The sequence below is a fragment of the Empidonax traillii genome, unplaced genomic scaffold (assembly GCF_003031625.1).
Source record: "Empidonax traillii isolate 1590-97213 ecotype Southwest subspecies unplaced genomic scaffold, ASM303162v1 scaffold12:size2584012, whole genome shotgun sequence".
Taxonomy (NCBI): domain Eukaryota; kingdom Metazoa; phylum Chordata; class Aves; order Passeriformes; family Tyrannidae; genus Empidonax; species Empidonax traillii.
In genome coordinates this window covers 1,359,022-1,377,776 of record NW_020955205.1, presented here as the reverse complement: position 1 = coordinate 1,377,776, position 18,755 = coordinate 1,359,022, and the positions used below count along the sequence as shown (strand labels likewise).

General features: G+C 44.6%; 1 protein-coding gene across 1 annotated transcript in view; it reads left to right on the top strand.

The window, feature by feature from the left end:
- NEO1 (neogenin 1) overlaps positions 1 to 18,755 on the top strand; it is a 170,002-nt gene that overhangs the window by 77,858 nt on the left and 73,389 nt on the right. The window contains exon 5 of the mRNA XM_027888907.1: positions 1,423 to 1,559. Within this exon, the coding sequence (XP_027744708.1) occupies positions 1,423 to 1,559 (137 nt within the window). The remainder of the gene's footprint in view (positions 1 to 1,422; positions 1,560 to 18,755) is intronic.

The following is an 18,755-nucleotide window of genomic DNA, read 5'->3' as shown; positions in this document are numbered from 1 at the left end:
CTTGTATTTTTCTTTAGGCCTGGTTTTAGTGCAGCCTCACTGTGTTCCCACACAGAAGCCTCAGGGACATTCCCAGCAGCTGGGAAGCTCTTTGTATGTTTTTTTAAACTCATATCTTCACTCAAAATCCCTGCACTTTTTCCAAACCAACCCTTTTGTGATTCTCCTGTTACTCATGGGAACAGGGTGGCTTCCCTTATGGAATACCTGGATAGGGACATCTCGGGATGCTTTTAGGACTGGTTCCTGTCACTTAATTCCAGTAATGGTTTTGTTTGCCCTGCTTTTAAATGCATTGAATCAGGCATTTGATCAGCAATCGTGGAAGTATCATAAATCAGTATTTATGTGGCAATCAGATGTGAGATGAGCCAAAAGTCTCTGTGTCCCAATGATTTCCTTTTCCAAGCAGGTCCTACCAACATAATCCTAGGAATTTCAACCAGGTTGGTTTTTGTACATTGGCCACTCTCTGTAGGGACCAAAATTAATTGTTGTAATGTATTTTTAGTTCCTATTTTGGCAGAATTCATTCCCTTCCTGCCCACAAGCTGTGGCTCAGGGATGCCAGGCAGGAGGCCCCAGGTACACTCTTCCAACTGGAATTAAGAAACGTTCTGGGTCAGCATCCAGGCACGATTTGTGTCTTGGCTTGGGGTCTTTTGGCATTTTGCTCTTAGCATTTTACTGTGGAAACTTGGAGTGTTGAAGGATCTTGGAAGGCCTGTACAAATCTGTGGTATCACATAAAGGGCAGTGATGGTTGGATGTGGCTGGAGGCTGAGGGTGCTGCATGGAGATCAAATGCCACTTATCTCCTACATTTAGCATCAAAAGCAGATGCTTATAAGGACTGAATTAGAAACTCTACCCCCCCCCTTTTCACAAGTCAGAGGGGGAAGTTCTGTACAGATACTTTGTCACCTGCTGAATTTGTATTTTGAATTTTTTTTTTAAACTGCATCTTTTTTTGCAATATTTCATCTTACAGAAATGGCTTTTCTTGTCGCAAAAATTCAATTACAATACATTGTATAATGTGCATTACTGCTCCTCGTGCTGTAAAGTCTGTCATGTTACATTCTCTCAGCTTTCAGCAATAAGTCATTCCAGCTGCATCTGCAAAATGCATTTTTTTTTAATGATGTGGTGACGATACTTCATTTTTCTCCAGTCCTGGTCGCTCTTGACTAAATACCTCGGCTCACATTTAATTAAGAACAACTGAAGCCGCAAGTGCAAAAAAGATGAGCTGCTCTTGTGGAATTGATGGGGTTGAACTTCACTGGAAATGTGAAGCCGAGGTTGGAATTTGATCGTGTAATTAAAAATTCTCTCTGTGAGGTGGTTTTGTGTACCTGGCACCCAGAAGGACAAGGTGGAGGTGGTGTCTGTGGAGTCACGTGTGTGTCTGTGTCCCAGGTCCGGGCGGTTCCAGCTGCTGGCCGGGGGCTCGCTGGAGATCCGGGACGTGGGCGAGGGGGACGCCGGGACCTTCACCTGCATCGCCGAGAGCGGCAACGACACCGCGGCGGCCCAGGCAGAGCTCACGGTCCAAGGTAGGCAGAGACTTCACTGCCAGGGACAGCATTTCTCTGGGACACCTGCCACAGGAGCTGTGTCCTGGGCTCAGTTACAGACCCTCTTTCACCTGGGTAAAACCCCTGGCAGGGTTTGGTGCCCCATTAAAAAATACCCAAACTGAACCGATGACGACGAACCGCCCCCCAGTCCTGTTCTGAATGTTGTTGTGTTACTCTGGTTTGTTGTTCAGACCGCTTACAATGCCATAAATAGTCAAATATTATATAACACAACTTGAGCTTGCCTCAAAGCTGCTCCACATGCTTATATAATGCCATTTACTTAAAGGAGGACAAGGGCCCCAGTGTGGCTGATCACATCTGGAAGCTGACCTGTGGCACCACAACGTGGGTTGTCTTTGGAAAGGACACATATAATGGATTTTTGGTAATCCTTAAATACGCTGTTGTTTTCAAGGAGCTTGACAGAAGATAAAAGCTGAGATATTTAGTAATGTGCTGGTTTATCGTGTGTATAAGTGTTCTACTTACTTTTGCAGGCTGTTCTTACTAGAAACAGCACTGAAATATTGATAATGCTGTTTGTAAAACATCTTACTTTAAAAGCAGATTTGGTAAGCAAAGAAAGTAGGAATGGGGAAAAATAAAGGTAGAAGTTTGGCTTCTTAGCCTTTCTTCCATTCTATGAGGAAATGGTTTTTTATTAACTGGATTTTAATAAGGGTTTAAAATTCTTCAGATGGAGTTTCATGGTGTGTACAAGGGGTTCATGTGTGCAGAGTCCTTGCAAGAGCTTAACTGACTCGTTTTACCAGGATTGTGGTGCTACAGAGTCAGTCTGATGGGATAAACTGAATCATTGAACAACCCTGAATAAAGGCTTACATATAGACAAAACCTCTGGGACCAAAAAGAACTACTCGGACTGAAAGCATTTTGAAGGCCAACAAATTCTGGTCATGCAGAAAAAAACCCGCATTTTCTTACCTTGTGCCTTGGCCAAAAGAATAAAGATGTGGTGCTCTTAGAAGTACTCACACGCTTGAGGTTTAAGAGCACTTGCTGATGGTTTCACACAGTTCACCACGTGCTGTGTTTAATTCAGTTCCAGCCTCTGTACTTCACAGAATTGGCTTTGTGTTTTATGGGCAGTGGCAGCAATTAATAACAGTAATGATGTGATGCAATTAAACAAGAGATGGATAAGAGTGAGATTATAGCCTTAGTGTAGGACATCCAGACAGGTCACTGGGGGATGAAGGTGAGCTGGAGAGAGCTCTTTTCCTCCTTATCTGAGCTAATGTAAAGGATTTCCTCAGTTGGTCGTAAAGATTGAGAATATGTTCTGCCAGTTCTTCTGTGCTGAGTTTTTGTTACATACCTGGCACTAGAAAGAAAATCCTTTAATGCTTGAGTGTTATAATATATTAAAGATTCGACAGAATGCATTTCAGATAGTGGCATTTCTGATTTTACTTCTTGGTTCTAATCTTAATTCACCTTTCCTTTTGAGAGGTCACTGTGGGGAGTAATTGTATTTCTGCATTACTGTACTTTGGTGAAGGGTTGAATGGCTTGAGTAACTGTTATCTGATCACTGTATCATTTCCTTCTGGACTAGAGAAATTGTCATCTCTTATACCTAATAACAGCATGATTCTGCTTAATTTAAGCTCCTTCTGCCATTCTTGGAAATTAGTCTGGCAGAATTTCAGGCAAGAAATCCATTTTTTGAGTACTAATTCCCTTGTCTCTCCTATTTTTCTGCCTCTCTCATTGAAGCCCCTGGGTTTTCTGTTGGGAGATTTCAGCAACACATTTGGGGTTGTGCCAAGGCAGCCAATCTATTCTCCCTTCTGTTAACATTTCAGTGGGACTCTGTGCTGAGGGCTGGGGAAGGTGCCATTGCCTGGCACTGTTAGGGCAGGGAAAGTGAAAAGAAGGTCCTGTGGTGCCTCCTCACTGAGATTTCCCAGCAGTGCCAGAGCCAGATCAGCTGAATTTTCCAGACTGAAACAACTTGCTTTATCCAGCTGTAAGGTTAAATTGTGCCCAGACTAAAAAAGAATGCTCATTAAAGGTTATTGTGCTGCAAGAGCAGCTTTTCTCTGTCCTTTAGCAAGGATGTAAAACCCGGAAAGGTAACACGTGTCTCTGGTGTGGTCCCAACGAGCTGCCTTGGCCTGGTTGCTGGAATACTCATTCTTCCGTGGCAGTGAGGATGGAATTCCTGACCATCCCTCAAGGGTGGGGTACCCTCAGGGGTCTCACATGAGGCCTCAGCTGGCAGGCAGTTCCTGTGTTTTACTGTGGGTCTGTGGGAGATGGCTGGAGAAAGCTTATTCCAGCGGCATGCAGGTGTGTCAGGTCATCACCCTGAGAGTTCATGGGGTTTTTCTGTTAAATTTGGCACCAGTTTCAATCTGGATAAATGGTACCTTGAACTGCAGCAGTTAGATCCTGTTGGTGTCACTTAAAGATGCCATGTATTTCACACTGTCATCTCTTGAACCCCTGGGTCATAAATGAAAGGGTGAGAGGAGCCCTCTGTTGCCCTAATGTTGGGTTTTAGAAATGATTTAATTTCCCTGCACACAGCAATAGAAGAACTGAATCAGAAAAATGACTTTAACTAGGAAGGAGTGCTGGACTAGAAAAGTACTAAAGGCTCCAGGAGAGGACAATACAAATCCGTGTCCTCAGTGTCTTTATCTGCCCTGTGGAGCTGGGAGGTGGAGTTAGGAGAATTCCCTTCAGTTTGGAAGGAAGTTTTGGCTGCCCCATCCCTGGAATTGTCCAAGGCCCGGTTTGAGCAACCTGGTCTAGTGAAAGATGTCCCTGCCCATGGCAGGAGATGGAAGGGGATGAGCTTTAAGGTCCCTTCCAAGCCAAACCTTTGTGGGATTCAGTGACTGGAGATTTCATGGACCTGTTGGTTGCACACCCAGTCTTTGACTGTGCATTTGAAGAGTAGTTTGATATGGAAGAGAACATGGGACATTGTGGGGGAAGACCTGGAGCTGAGAGAGTCTCACCCTAAAGCTGAACATTGCTGGATCCCACATTTGAGACAGTCTGTAGGGCCAAATCTCAAATGGGTAAACTGTGTGTGCACCTTTGTACCTGCTCACTTTTCCTTGGGCGCCATCCCAGTCCCAGGCCAGGACTGTTCCCGTGGTGGAGGCAGGAATTTGGTGTCTGCAAAGTGCAATCTCTCCTGGCTGTTGACAGAGCTCTTCCCGTGCTGGGGACCGGGTTTGTTTACAACATGTGTCATGAGTTGAGAGCACCGGGGAAAATGTGTTTGCCATCCCCGGCCATGAAAGAATCTGTAGCATTTCCCTCAGATAAGAGTGGACGGTGATGGCAGAGGAGCTGGGAAACCAGGTCATGGCTGTGTTTCATCTGCCCAGCCCGAAAACGCGGCGGGGCCGCCCCGGAGGGGCAGGTAAATGTGGGAAGGTTGTAAGTTCACGTTTCATCTGGGAAATAGTTCAAATTGATGGCCGTGCCCGGTGCCCTGGGGACTGCTGGAGTCAGGTCACAGCATGGGCTTCCTGCCCCTGCCTTGGTGCTGGGGGGGGATCACGAGCTTTCTGTTGAAATATTTACTGCAGTTAATGATGAACCAGAAAATAATACAAACCAAAAACATTTCCATTTTCATTCCCCTTATTCAGTTGATGTGGCAGGTCTGAAGTCTCGAAAATAAATGAATCCCTGTGTTTGTGGGGGAAGAGGCAGAGCTGCTCTTTATTCCCTTTGAATGAGTTTTTGGAGTAGCAGAACGTTGGCTTTTGCTGTCTAGGACAGCATTCAGTGTCTGATAGTGTATCCTAAATGCTGTGCATTAAATGACTCACTGTGTTAATGTAACTAAAATTAAAAAGAGAAAGAGGAAACCTTAATTCTGGGTATCTATAGTGGTAAATCAGAGGTTGCACGTGGCAATAGGCTGATCACTGCCTTGTCTGTGCTGCCAGAGCAAATTGTATGGGGAAAAGCAAATGCAGAAGAAGATAGAATTATCAGTTTTTTTGTTTTGAAAGGAAATAATGGAAATCTTTTCAGTAAAGCTGAAAAGGCTTATTCTAATGGCAAAGCCTTGTTCTAGCAAAAAATACCTGAAGTGTTGGTCATAAAATGAAACCAAGAGTTGCAGAAGGAAGAGCCTCAACGTGGAGAATCTTGGATTTGTTTTCCAGTGTTCTCTGTGGCAGCAACTTGGGAAAAGCTGGTGCCATCCTGCTCCAGAAATTGTGGCATTAAATCCTGCAGCAGCAGAGCAATCTGTCTGGGTAACTCTTATTTTTGCATTAAGCTTTTGTTATTATTGGAAACAATTCCAGGGGAGAAATTTGAACCATCACTGAAAATTGCCCAAACCTTTCTCATACCTTCTCGATGAGCTTCATCGATTTCTGGCTCTAATTAAGCTCAGTGCTGTATCTTGATAAGAGGCTGCAGCCCAATTAGGGATTCAGGAGATGCTGCTCTAAACCTGAGGCTGCCAAAGGCTCCTACTGGGGACAGAGTATTGTCCTTGCTGGGTATCCCACAACTGCTCTGCTGCTGGAAGTGAAAAGAACACCTTGGCTTTATGTGAGTTATTTCTTACCCTTGAAAAGGTAACGGGACTTCTGTTAATGAACTTTTTCTGTAGTGATACAAACCAAAGGCAGTCAGTCCAGGAGTCTGGTGTGGGGAAGCTGAACTCACTGTCATTTTGGTCACTATCTTTGCACTTTAGTGTGTTGTCCGGAAGGACTTTCAAACAGCCCTTGCTGCTGCTCCGAAGTGTCATTTAATGTTTATGGGGTTGTGTAGTTTGCTTGTGAAGTCAGTTAAATGTGAATATAGATACTTTCTGAGGAATTTCTGCCTCTGTCCCATTTGTATTCAAGGATAATGTTGCCAGTGAAAACATCATAAACACCTGTTCAGGTACACACATGGGGTAGGAGGGGGATGGCAGGCTTATTTTAGAGCTACATCATTTGTTCAGGTTTACCTGGACACCAAAAGAGCCCATCTACAGGAGGTGTGTAGTTTTTAATACTAAATGTAAACATCCGCAAAAATAAAATGTTCTTTGCACGATGCAAAAATCACACTGGTGTGTTTAAAGACTGTGGGACCTGATTTCTGTTGCCCACAGGACTTGGGCTCAGCAGAACCTCTCAGTTCCTGCTCAGTGGCTAAATTTCTTTTGTAGTTGAACTGTTGTAAATTTATTTTTATTTTTGGTCTGTCTTGATGTTCTTTGAAGACCAGGAGAAACATTTGTCCAGTTCTTGCCATATTTCAGAACCACAGGACAGCAAAACTTGCTGAAGAGAGCTTACCACAGTTCTTCGTTGCAGGAGCACAAAAAACTGTTTAATTGTATTTCCAAAACTCATGAATGAGTTTTGCTGGAATCTGAGGGAGGATTCATTCCCTGGTAGCACTGCAAGTGTTTAACATTCAGTGGTGGTGTCAGAGAGAGTGAAAGCTGTTGTGGGAGCAGCTCAGGGAGCCTTGCCAAGCCCTGATCTCTGCCGTGCTGCCGTGTCCAAGGGGAAAAACACTGGGAAGCCCAGGGCTGGGATGGTTTCCCGTCCTTTCCTGGGGTCAGGGTTGAGCAGAGGCAGCTGCTGTCGGTGCCTTGTGCTGTGCATGTGATCACAGTCTAGTTCCTGTGGCCAGGGATGATCCGTGAAAGCTGCTGGTGAGGACAGAGGTGATGTGTGACCTCTGTGTGGACCATCCCCAGGTCCGTGGGGTGTGGAACAACGGGTGTGTTGTGGTTTAAACTGGGCTCCAGAGGGGTGAGTGAGGGATGTCCAGCCCTCCAGGCATATCCACCCCCTGGCAGGCTGGGATGAGGAACTGGAAATGGGTGTACCTGCTCTGGAGCTGCTGGCATGGGATGTGTACCCCTGGCACCGATCCCGCTCTTTGATCACCCGTGACTGGGAATGTCACGATCCCGCTGCATCCAGACCCAGCAGCACGTGCTCTTCCCACAGCCAGGACTTCCTGCTGGCTGGCAGGAAGGACCAGGGATGTGGCAGGTCTGGGCTTGGACTCCATCCCAGAGCTGTCTGGAGGGACCCCACAGTGGTCTGGGGACGATGACTGTGTTTCAGGAGAGGCCTTTTGCCTTCAGAAAGTGTCTTTTCTGAGTACCTGACAACCATGAATCGTGAGACTCTTTTCCATGAAACAGCTGTAATTCCCTGGACACTCTGATTATGTTTGGGAAAGCTTTGTGTTACAGAGGTGCTGCATAGTTTTCAAAGAGACTTTTGTGGTGCTGAAAAAAACAGTTGCAAAACAGCCCCAAATGAGTAGGGGTTATTACTTGGAGGACAGATCCTTTGGGCTGAGTGTCCATAGCGGCACTGCATGTGGACTGGGAGGTAATGTCTGCAGAACTGCACGTGCAGGAAGATGAGGCTCACTTGGAATTCAAAAAGAACTCCTTTGTGAGATTATTTATATATATATATATATATCCATATATAAAAAATACCATTAGGAAAGACAAAACCAAATTATCAGTAACCCATACAATTCACACAAATGGTTTTCCTTGTAAATGTTCTTGAGTAATCCTTGGGGATAATGAAAATGTTACTAAATTAAGCAGCAGTGTCTTAAATATCTACAGTGTAGAAAGTGATATTGAACGGAGGGAATTGTAAAAGCTGGGCTCTCTCTCGGCTAGAATTTCTAATAAATTAAGATCATATTAACAGGGGTTTCAACCAGCTGCTACTTTAGGGAAAGAAATACTTTTTTCCCCAGAAATGGCTTTCAGAACAACAGGCTGGGGTTGCTGTCGGTGCCTCTGGCCCGGACAGGCAGTTACAGAAAGGCAAGGTTTTACCCAGCTGTCATATTTAGATGTGTCTGTTTGGTCTCCAAACTAAAAATGGACTTTTTAGTTAGGAACAGGCTTTACCCAACACGGGATTTACAACTTTAGAAGTCAATGCCTGAAACAAGAAAGGTGAGCCCAAGTGGTTCCAAGTGCTCTTGGAAAGATTCAAAGGTACAGCAGATCTCAACTAGGCTATAGGTTTTTTAGTATTAGTTTTATTCCCTGTCAAAAAGAGATGACAGGATTTCAATTACAAACTGAAAGCTGAAAGATTCAGTAGTAATTTTTGAGTTGCACATGCCAAAGACTTCCAAGAAATGTGAATGTGTGAAAGAAGCAGCTCATTAAAATGCCTTCTTTCCTCCAAGTGAGAGCTCTTTTTATAGGAGTTGTGCCCTAAATGGCAAGTAATTTTCTCTGTGTATCAGGGTCATCCTTCCATTTTAGTTGGTTGGCTCAAGCTCTTAAGTTGAATTTTTTGAATTTATGGGGTTTAATTTTTTTTTTTGGTCCATTTCAACAGAAACTTTTGCACTGTTTTCTCACCACCAAATTTCGTGATGAAATCTGAGGGTGATGTTAAAGTGGAACTGCTGAAGAACACCAGGCATTCCATAAATCCATCCGGAGAGAGCCCAGCCCATAAAGTGAACATGCACTTTCTTTCAAGTTCAATTTTTATGATCGTTAAGCTGACTCTCATCCCACCAGATAATTGATTTCTCTAATGGGAGCCAGATTATTGCTGGTACTGGATGTCTCATTATACAAACTCTGGTCCTTGGCAGGGAAGTTTATCCCAAAGTTAGAGAGATGAAACAATCCAGTAATTTGTGGGAAGGAGGCGGGTTGTTATCAGTGGTGGCTTATTCCCTCTGCAGTCTTGCAGTTAATTAGTTTGCCTTCGTGAGGAGAATAATGCAAAAGAAAATCACTGTGGAGTTTTGATTCCTAGAGTAAACACGGTTTTGTTGGTTGTGGTGTCAGTGGAAGTTACGCACCCTGTTCTGTGGGAGGTGGGGAGGCCTTTGGGGCAGGTGTGAGCTGTGGAAGGAAGTTCTTTTGTGCTCCTGAGTGACACTTTGAGGTGTCCTTTTCTGAGGGCTGCTGTAGTGAGACCAATACAGAAATGGGAACAGGATCTGAGATGCTGGATAAAAGGAATCCAGGCTCACAGAGGGCTACTTAATGGTTAATAAATGGCAGGAGGGTATTTTTATATTATTTTTCTAAGCTGTCCTGACTTCTGGCAGCTCTGCTGGTCTTGTTTATTTTCAAGTGCTGACTCAAAGATTTCTTCTGTGATCTCCCTTTTTCACATTCTTAGGAGCTTAAGTATAGTCTCAGTGTAACATTAAACAAAGCATTTTACAAGTGAGGATATAAATTGCTTTCCCGGAGGGTAATTCCAAGCACCCTTGTGCTCTGGAAGTGACATTCCCCAGGTTATGTGCCTCTGACTTCCATCAGATGGGTTTAGTCTCACTAAAGTACTTTGCCCTGTGAATACAATTGGAATAAAAGGCTTTTTGGTGTTCCTCAGAAGTCACAGTACTTGAAGGGGCCGCTGGAACCTCCCCATCCCTGGTGAGTTAATACATGGAATGTAGGGTGGGAATGACTTCTCTTTAGGAAGGAGTGAGGGTATTGCCTGCAATGGCTGTAGCCATGCAGACTGCAAAACCTTCCCCAAAAATGCTTCTAATCAGTCAAGGCCCAGGTCTGTAAACACAAGGAGCAGTTCCCCTGAGCAGCAAGGTGTGTTTTTTCCACAGGGATGTTGCAGAGTGGAATTGCACTTGAAGGAGATGTGAGTTTTAGCAGCCTTTGCAAACAATTGTGCCTCGTGCTCCCTAATTCATCAGGCTCAAGAGTGTTTTGGAACTCCAGGTTCAAATCACTGTTCTTTGTTTATCCTGATGGAACATCTTTGATGAAAGACTCAGGGAACAACAAGGCCAGCCAGTGTTGCCTCAGTGCCCAGCGAGGTCATGGAGCAGATCCTGCTGGGAACTGCCCTGAGGCTCATGGAGAGGAAGGAGGTGATTGGTGACAGATTCACTGAGGGCAAATCGTGCCTGACAAATTTGGTGGCCCTTCTATGAGGGGGTTACAGGCAAAGCATCTGACATGGCATCCTTGTCTCTAAACAGGAGAGACATGGAATTGTGGGATGGATCACTTGGTGGACGAGGAATTGGCTGGATGGTCACACCCAGAGTTGTGGTCAGTCCTTCCCTGTGAGGGTGGGGAGGCCCTGGCACAGGTTGCCCTGGGTAGCTGTGGCTGCCCCATCCCTGGAAGTGTCCAAGGCCAGGGCTCTGAGGGATCGGAACTGGATGGAATTTGAGGTCCCTTCCACCCATCCCATTCCGTGGTGCTGTGACCGGGATGCTGCTGTTGGTGCTTGCTGGCCCTCGTGGGTGTTTTGGGAAGCTGAGGGAGGCTTTGTGCACAGTGAAGAACCAAAGGCTGGAAGGACAATTTAAAATATACCAGTTTTCTGTACTGAAAATCTCTTTTGAGGTGAGTTTATAGCAGCTCATAGTTCAGGGAGTTGAGTCACTGCTGTGGAACACACATTTCACTAAATTCTAATGATTTATATAAGCTCTGTGTGTTGCTTCAGGGAGAGTTTTTAAAATATAATTTTGCCATTCCTTTCCCCTTTGGGCAAATAATTTTTCTTGGGCTTTCCCAGTACATGTATAATTAATAACTTTGTTTACCGACAATGTCAACAATAACATAGCTCTGATTTATAGTGTTTTATCTTTTGCCTGTATGCTTCCTCTGGCACATCCTGAAATGCCAGGTAGAGATCGGAATCCATGTCTTAGGGAGGTGGTTCTAGTGGGAGGATAATAGAAAAATAAAAGTTCATGACCACTATCCTGTTACGTTCTTTTTTGCTGCAGAACAAAACGTAAAGGCTCAAATCGTTGTGCTGCAGATAATTACTTGGAGCTTCGTTTTGGACAGCTCTTCAGGAATTTGCATGGAGTGGGAAGGGAGAATCACCACTGGAGGGTTTGTGGAGCTGGGAAGGAGGTTTGGTTACGTAAGCTCAGGCTTGTGGGGCTCCAGGAGCTGCGGTGCTGCTGTCCTTGGCACCGAGTGTGGATTCCCTTCCAGTCACATCCTTAATCTGCACTTGCATGGTTCTCAGCTCTGCTAATTTGCTTAAACGATCATTAGTGTGATTAACCATTATAGGAGTGATTTCAGAGTTGCTAATCTCCCTGCTCCTGCCTTTGATTACAGCTGGAATAGTGCAGGCAACAACTCGCAGGATTACAAGCAGGAGAACTGAGGATTTCAACAATTAACCTCTTCACTTATGTAAAATTTTGCTGATTGTAAGCAAGAGCAGGAGCTCCCAAGGAATAAAGCTTTGCTGGAGCCTCTCAGTGCTCTCCATGGACTGTTGTGACTGTCAGCAAAGCATCATCAGCATCATCATATCAGTCACAGCAACATCAGATCAGGAGTTGGAGTACTTGGGCAAAATCCTGTGGTTTCAAATCTTAAACTGGTTCTCTTGCGGAACCTGAGCTTGGTTTTTCACATGGGATTATAATTGTTGATGGTTGTTTTCTAAGTAAAAGAGAGATTTCTTTAAAGTGCAGAAAAATATCAAGTGGAGTATTTGAATTCTGGCTGTGGTGCTTGGCATGGCAACCTGTTGTAGTGATGGGCCTGGCAGTGCTGGGCTGGACTCGGTGATGTTAGAGGTCATTTCCAGTTATTCACCAGCTTTTCTCTAAGCAGGCACTGGGGTTTTACTTCTGGTCACTATTTCATTTACTCGTTTGAAATGTGTGACTTCTGGAGGCTCTTACACCTTCCTGATCTATTGCCTGTTCCTAGTTTGTGTTTTAAATGTGTGGATGCTCTGCAGTCTGGGCCTGTTTGCCAGGAAAAATTATTTTGTTGAATATTACAAACTTCAAAAATTTCCTTGGATTTGAGATACACTCCTTATCTGTAATACCTGCCTTGATTTATCTTCCTTAAGGAATCCCAAACTTACTGGATTTTATTTAAGGAAAAAGGACATGACTGGGGTGTGTGCTTTCCTGAATTCCTGGTCTGAATTCCTGCTCTAGAGCTGGAACCAGTGACTTGTGTGCTGGGGTGTGTTTTGAGATAAGCAAAGACAGTAAAGGCAGAAGGACCTGGCAAATTTTTACCTGTGCAGGGTGGTGAGAAACATCCCCAGACTCCAACTTTAACACTTCTGGAAAGCTGAGAGATGAATTAGAAGATTTTTGTGCAACTAATTGTACAGTTTGTAAAGACTGCCCCAGGTTTATTTTGTATAAGTGGTTAGAATCCATTTTTTAAATTAAAAAGGGCAGTCAGAATATATTTTGGTACAACACAGTGGTGTGGTGGTTCAGTCACAGAGGAGTAGAAATATAATTCCATATCCACCCTGCACTAACTCCACTGATGTTTAAAGTTGTAACTTTGGATCTTTGGGCATGGTGAAGTGTTTTTTAAGGTTCATCACCTTGGATTTCTTTCCTGTTAATCCATCTCTTGCTCCCATCCCCCCCATAAACATCTTGTATTCACCTCATCCCTTTTTCTTTATTTTGAACCAATCTTTTAATTTATTTAGGTTTTCTTTTCCCAGCTTGCATGGGAAAGGCTGAGCCAGTCTGTCCTTATTCCCCCACTACACCAGGACATGTTTTTATGGGCCTTTATTGGATCCTTTTAGTTGTTTCTTCCCAAACAGCAGATTCTTGTTTGCTTGTTCCTTACACGGAAGCTGTTCTTGAAGTGGATTGTAATTAAGGTTATTTTGGGGATTTGTAAATTAGAAGGGACTTTGATGTGAAGATAGGGCTGCATTCATTGAGCTGGAAATTAAAGCAGTTGGATAAATGGGAATTGATGTGTAAAGGCAGCCACAGAATTCGTGTCATTACAAGACAAAGAAATGCAAAAGCATTAACTCTCTGTATCTTTTTTAAACTTGATCAGAAAAAAGGTACTTTTTTAGTGCCAGGATGTGCCTGGTTCCTGTGAGTTGAGCATTCACACTGTGCCATGGTGAACGTGAGGGGCTTGGCTGATCCCATCAGTTATTTTTATACTTTACCCAGAGCTGGTCTGTTTTTTCCCCAAGGGAGCTGAGGTGATCTGTATTCCATGAACAAATGGTATAAGATTTGAAATGATCTCAAAATCTGTGTCCTTTGTGGCCTCTGGCAGCTCCTCAGCCCACAGCCCTGCCCCGCTGTGAGGCTGCCCAGGGAAACAGGCCAAGCTAAGGAAACGTCAGGGCTTGCTGTCTTTAATCTGTCACTTCCTCCTTCCCCTTGTTATGGGATAAAGTTAGGAAATTCTTAAAATGCATGTTCTCCTGCTGTTTCTCCCCGGGATCCTACTGCCTTGTGCAACTTCATAGCACTACTTGATTGAGCAAATACTCAGTATTTGATATTTTTTTCCTTATTCAGGGGGTAGTACCATGATTTATTTATAATGCTTGGTTCAAATTCATATTTATTCCTGTTTTGGTATTCAGCTCCATGGAACCTGAATCATTCATAACCACTAATGAATGTGTTTTTGCACTCTGCTGAAATGAAGTGATATTGAATCCATTTAAAAAATTGACTGGGACACAGAAAAATTAAGATGAAATGTATCCAGCTGTTTTAGTGCCCCGTGTGAGACACTTAAACATTGATTTTTCAGGATGTGCATCTCCCAGTCTGTCCCTTTGGAGCTGTGACTGGTTTGTGCCCTGGGGAGGGCGAGTGGCTCTGTCCAGCCCTGACCCTGATCAAGGGGTCCAGGGGCCACAGTCACCCCTCAGAAGTGGGATTTGCTTCCTAAACATCCACCCAATCCCACCAGAGGGGCAGAGGTGGGAAAGCATCTGATTGTCCAGGACTCTGTTCAGTCCAGGACCATCCATTCCCTTTTCCAGTCCCTTCTCCTCTCTCCGGGCACCTCCCTTCTCTTGTGCATCTTTGACAGAAGGAACAATTTAAGAATAAAGAATAAAGTTTGATTTTTTTTTGATTTTTTTTTTTTTTTTAATCTTCACTGATCAAAATTATCTGAACAGTTGTAAACTTAGGACTTGAGGTTTTGAGGAATGCAATTCAAAGAGTAAAACAGTGGGGGAAAACTTGCCATATTCCTGATTTGGCAAGTTATAAACTCCTAAACAAGATATTTGGGTGTCATTCACTGTAGATGGAGACCTCAGCTATATCTACACTATACAGATAGATACACTATATATATCTGCATATACACTCTGTATATCTACAGATACAGTATATAGAGATACATAGAACAGGGAATTGTGTGGTTTTGCTTGTTCTTCTAAAACCAAAAGGACTGTGCCATTTGGTGTTTTGGTTGAGAACCAAAACCAAGCAGCGTGGGATTAAAAGTCACCTTAAAAGTGAACAACTTGTCTGCATTGCTGCTTCTCTCTGAAAGGACCTCTAGAAGGGGGAATATCAAACAAGTTCTTAAATTAAATATTAGTTCATTTTGTCCTGGCCTTGCTGTGTAAGTATTCATATATATATATATATCTCCTATATATATATCCAAATAAAAATCCTTAAGTCCTGAAGTAACAGTGATCAAACAGTGCTTCAGATCCTTTCATTAAATGGTCTCAGGAGAGGTGGAGGGTCCCTGTTGGTGTTTTATTTGGGAAGGGGCAGGAGGGATCTAAACAGACACTTCTCCTGCAGCTTCGCTCACGAGTGACTGGAATTGAGGGTTTCAGCTGGAAATAGCTGGAAATTGGAAACAAGACCCTGAAGGCTCCAGGCCTGTGTCGTGCATGGGGCTGTCTTCTGCTTCTTGTGCTTTGTGTGGAAAATGAGGGCTCTGGAATTCAATAAAAATTTCATTGCCGTTGGCGCTGCTGTAAGAAGTTTAAATTTTGATGAGCGTTCTTGTTATTCAGATGTTTCCATGGTACTTGGAGGAGGTTCAGGGTCAAACAGGCGTGATTTCTCCTAGAAGGGCTGGGGAAGGAGAGCTTAGTAAAACAGAGGAATAATGAATGTAACAGTTTTACATTATTGATGCCCAGATTAAGGTTTTTACTTCTAAAAATTATCCTCGAAGTCGCTCAGATGGTTTGCTTTGAATGATAATCAGTAACACCCTCTGATAAGCACTGAGTGAGCTCTGGTTTAGTTTATTGCAGTTGATAAGCTTTTCCATATGATCTGCTTGTCTCATTTTAATATAGAAATGTATTTTGTCATCTCTTCTTTGTCATGAGTTCCTCCTTAATTGGGAAGTTCGTGTGATAACAGCACATTAATCCCAGACTGTGCCTTCAGAAGGTTGCAGAGGATGTCCTTAGACAAAGGGTGGTGGGTTCAGTCTTAACAAAAAGGAAATAAATCTTTGGTATCTAAAATAAAAACTGGCCGTAGAGTGGCTTTACTGGAAGCACTGGAGGGAAGGTGACAGTGCAGAAGGTATTGAGGCAAAAACTCTCACACAGGTGGAAACAAATTTGCAAATTTGTTCCTTACTGGTGTGCAGATGATGTAAGTTTCTACCTGCCCATTCACCTGTTGAATGGAAAACCAGGACAGTCTAGGTTGTTGTAGAGCAGTTATTCACTGATGAGTCCAAACACTCTGAAGTCCCAGAACCACAGAGTGGCTGGGATTGGAAGGGCCCTCTGGAGATCATCCAGTGCAACCAGGGTCACCTGGAGCAGGTGACAAAGGAACACATCCAGGTGGGCTTGGAATGTCTCCAGGGGGAGAGAGAGGAGGAGAGCCCCTGATCTCCCTGGGCAGCTGTTCCAGTGCTCCGCCACTTCCATGGAAAGAAGTTCTTCCTCGTGTTGAGGTGAAACTTGTGGTTTACTTTGTGGCTGTTTCTCCCCGTCCTGTCTTGGGAACCGCTGAAAAGTCTTGGGAAAGCAGCTTTTCACTGATCCTTGGCCAGAGTTCAGGGCTTGATCCATGCAGGGAATAGCAGAAGAAACTCTGGAACATCTTCTCCCCTGTATGGGGCACTGCCATCACCCCCCACCCCAGTCCTTGTGGTGCTGTGGGTCAGCACCCACCTCGTGTCCCTCATCCTGGGACATGTTGGAATGCCAGCTGCAGGAGGGCTGTGCTGCTTCTGTCACTCTGTGGAGCTCCAGCTGCAGTTCTCCCACAGGGACAGTCCTTTCAGGCCCAGGGTAGTTTGCAGAGCACAGCAGAACAGGCAAAAGCAGAGATAGGAATTCTACATCCCAGGCTTTGGCACTGCTGGGAGTGTCTCCCACAGCTGCTGTGTCTGAGGGCAGCTTTAACTCCACGTGAGGGACGGACCCTGCTGGGGGAAGCATTTCATTGGCACTTGTCTGCACATCCTCAGCTGGGACACACCCTGAGCATGGGGCTGAGCCTGGGAAGGGGCTGTGTGGGAGCAGAGCACCCAGGGAAGGTCTGTGAAGAACCCAAAGCTGCTCAGAGGGAGAGCTGAGGTTCTGCTGCATCCCCTCCCCAGGTGCTGCTGGGGTTGGTTGGGTGTATTTACAGGAGCACAAAGGATTTCCAGCCACAGCCTCCCTGTCCCACTCTTGATAAATGGAGCTCAGCAGCATCATCTTGGTGCGTGTTCATCCTTCTCCATGCCCCACTGCCAAACCCACACACCTGAGGACGGGTAGTCTTTGGAGTCACGGAGAATCCACTCAAATTTGAAATTTATTAGGGCTGTAAACTGGCTGCCATTCCAGGGTGGTGACAACAATCATCACCATCAGCATTTGGTCTTATAAAGGGTGATCTCTATAATGTTGAGGGAGTTTACTAAAAAAGAAAAGGCACAGCCAAGAAGGTTAAAAACCCATCGCATGTTGACAAAGAGTGTCCAACACCAGTCCAAAGTTACAGGGAAAAGAGAAGAAACCCCACCTCCAGAACCTCACCAGGAATGACAAGGAAAAGAAATTATCATTCTCATGTTTATTTGCAAGTAAATTAATACAAAGCTCCCAGTCACTTGCTAATAACATACAAACCTTGTGATAGTTTTTCCCAAGTCTGTCAGAGCTGGGAGCCTGCCAGGGACAGCACAGGGTCAGAGATGATGGAGTGTAAAGAGAAAAGGGTGAGAAGATGACCTGGAGCAGAAAAGTGAATTCTTGCTGTCTGTGTTCTCTGCAAAATTGGAAACTTTGGTCCTAAATTATGTTTTATTTGTTCAAACAGAGGGAGCTGGAGGGAGGTCCTACCTGAAACTGCAGAGCTAGTGAAATAATTCAGAACAAATCCCTGAAGTGAACAGTGAGTGATCAGCAGGAGCAGATGGTGTTCACTCCACATTTCTCAGCGAGATGAAGTGTGAAATCCTGAGTTCCCAAGTGTGCTGTGTAACCTACCACTTAAATTAGCACACTGCAAAAATCAGACGGAAGATACTTGGTCAGTGTGACAGGAGGGTTTTTAGAGATCTTTTAGGGGAGATCAGGGAAACTGTGGATGAGTTAATCCCGTGTCTGGGCTAGTTAAATTGACAAGAATTGTAACAAAAGACAGTGTTAGATGTTTGAATCCATTTATGTGTGTTTTGTGTGGAAAAGTCACACTTTGCTACTGAGAACCTTTTGAAGGATGTTGTTGCCCTTCCTTTCCCAGAACCCCTCTGACTGTGTCCCTCACCGAGAGCAGGGAAGGCTGGTGCTGGGAGTCAGAGGGAATGTCCTCCTGCAAGAAAAGGGAACAAATCCATTGTTTAATAGAAAATCAGAGTGGGAATAAGGTGTTGGTTCCAGCAGTGCAGCTGGATCCCCACTGATTCTGTCCAGCATTTCTGTAGGTGAGCTGGAAAAGGAGATTTTGGGTGACAGACTTTGCTGTCCTGAGTTCATTGGGGTTGTGAGAGCAAATGGTGCCAGTGAAGAGCCTCAGAAACAGAAGGAATTAAGTGACAGGTGGAGTTCAGTGCCCTGCACCATGGCTTGCACAGGTAAATACAGACTGGTTTGGGTTGGAGGAACCTTAAAGCCCATCTCGTTCCACCCCTGCCGTGGGCAGGGACACCTCCCACTGGACCGGGTTGCTCAGGGCCATGTGAAACTGGTTCTACTCTGTAAAATCACAAGTGCTCTGAGGGAAGGCAGTAGGAAATGAGTGCTCACTTCTCTTCTTTGACAACCACCAAGAGACATCACGTGGTGGTTTGACTCCAAAACACACAAAATTGGGTAAATTTTTCGAGGGAGCATCACATGGAGCTTCAGGGCTGCTGAAGGCTGACCTGGATCCAAAAGGCAGCTTTTTTAAAGGCAAAATCCAACCAGGATGAGGAAACACAGAGGTGTCTCCTCTTTC